General features: G+C 33.0%; 1 protein-coding gene across 1 annotated transcript in view; it reads left to right on the top strand.

Annotated features, from left to right (window-relative positions):
* The window catches only part of LOC106527895 (collagen alpha-1(XIV) chain), a gene marked incomplete in the record, with an annotated part of 186,287 nt that overhangs the window by 126,892 nt on the left and 57,570 nt on the right, over positions 1-1,825 (top strand). The window contains 1 exon segment of the mRNA XM_014022903.1: positions 597-755. Within this exon segment, the coding sequence (XP_013878357.1) occupies positions 597-755 (159 nt within the window).

Below are 1,825 nucleotides of genomic sequence, written 5' to 3'. Positions count from 1 at the left end.
CTCATAATAATATGACTTTATTCTCATAATGTTATGACTTTAATTTCATAATATTGTGACTTTAATCTCATAATAATATGACTTTATTCTCATAATGTTATGACTTTAATTTCATAATATTGTGACTTTAATCTCATAATAATATGACTTTATTCTCATAATGTTATGACTTTAATTTCATAATATTGTGACTTTAATCTCATAATAATATGACTTTATTCTCATAATGTTATGACTTTAATTTCATAATATTGTGACTTTAATCTCATAATATCATGACTTTAATCTCATAATATTATGACTTCAATCTCATAGTATTGCAACTTTATTCTCATAATATTTTGACTTTAATCTCTTAATAATACGACTTTATTCTCATAATATGACTTTAATCTCGTAATATTACGACTTTAATCTCATAATTTTATGACATTAATCTCGTAATATTAGGACTACTTTGTAAAATATGGTGAGTAGACCTTTGGTATTTCTTTAAACTGAAGCGGTTTTGTTGTGACTTTAAAAAATCTGGATGTTTACATCATTTTAGAGCATTTTTGTATTTGTAACAGCGCTGTTTTCTTTCTGCCGCTCAGCTTCATGTCACAATCAGTAAGACGTCGGTGAAGGTGGTGTTGGACTGTTCTGTGGTGGGAGAGAAACCAATCAGGGCCTCTGGGAACATCACCACAGACGGAGTGGAGGTCCTCGGACGAATGGTTCAATCCCGAGGCAAACGAGACAGCACTGCGCCCGTCAGTATTAAATTATTGTTGTTTTTGCATCGACATCGAGCCCCGATAAGTATTATTTCAGTTAAATTCATTTTATTTATAAAGTACCCACTTACAGAACACTACCAGTCAAAAGACTGGACACACCCTCCTGTTTTTTTCTCTTTTTCCTGCATTGTAAATCAGCATAGAAGTCATCCAGACAATGAAGGAACACACGTTTTAAGTAACCATGTTGCAAACCCAAAAGCGTCAAACAAACCAAAATGTGCCCCAGATTCTAGACCACTCAAAGCCCGCACCCCTCGCTCTGGCCATAGACATGCACGCTTTTAGCATTCTTTTTCCACAGTGTAGGGATAAAGAAAACAAAAAACATTGAAAGAGAAAGTGTGTCCAAGCTTTTGACTGGTTGTGAGTATAAAATAAACCATCTAGTGCTGCTAATGTTAGGATGAAAAACACACGAAACTTAAATAAAATCCATGTTATTGTTACTGAGTTGTTGGGATCGATTTTATTATTATTAGTGGCTAATATTTAGTAAAATAAAAATAAAAATAAAAAAACATGCATGCTGTTGCCCCTGCATCACATGTGCATATATTACTCATATGATGTTTGGGTCAAATGAGCATAAACACAAGTAAACATTAGAAAAGAAAAACAAGATTTTACTCTAAACCTGTCCCTGAACAGCGTATGTACAGTTCGTGTTTGCAGTTAAACAGTTGTTCCCAGTAAAATGGAAATACTAAAAGCCTTTAAAAGCGAGTCACTTGGTGGGAGTTTGTTTAATTAATTCCAAATTAAAATTGACAAAAGGCCACATACATGCATAAAATCTGTCCTGTTTGGCAAACACAGGCAGGCAAGACTGCAGATCATCCTGAGCTGCCAAGAATACTGAGTGAGAAGTATCATTTGGATTGTACTTCAAACGTGCTGAAAATATAATTACCTGATTTAAAATTTGTGTTTGAATGTTTTTACAGAAGTAAAGCTAATATGTTATTAGTTTTTTTCTCATTGTATTGTCCTGTATTGGACAAGTAAAAAAGAACCTCTTTTTGTTTGATGTATTCTTTAAA

This window comes from Austrofundulus limnaeus, unplaced genomic scaffold, assembly GCF_001266775.1.
Source record: "Austrofundulus limnaeus strain Quisiro unplaced genomic scaffold, Austrofundulus_limnaeus-1.0 Scaffold348, whole genome shotgun sequence".
NCBI lineage: Eukaryota > Metazoa > Chordata > Actinopteri > Cyprinodontiformes > Rivulidae > Austrofundulus > Austrofundulus limnaeus.
Note: the sequence above shows the minus strand (reverse complement) of the source record. Positions and strands in the feature narration are given on the sequence as shown.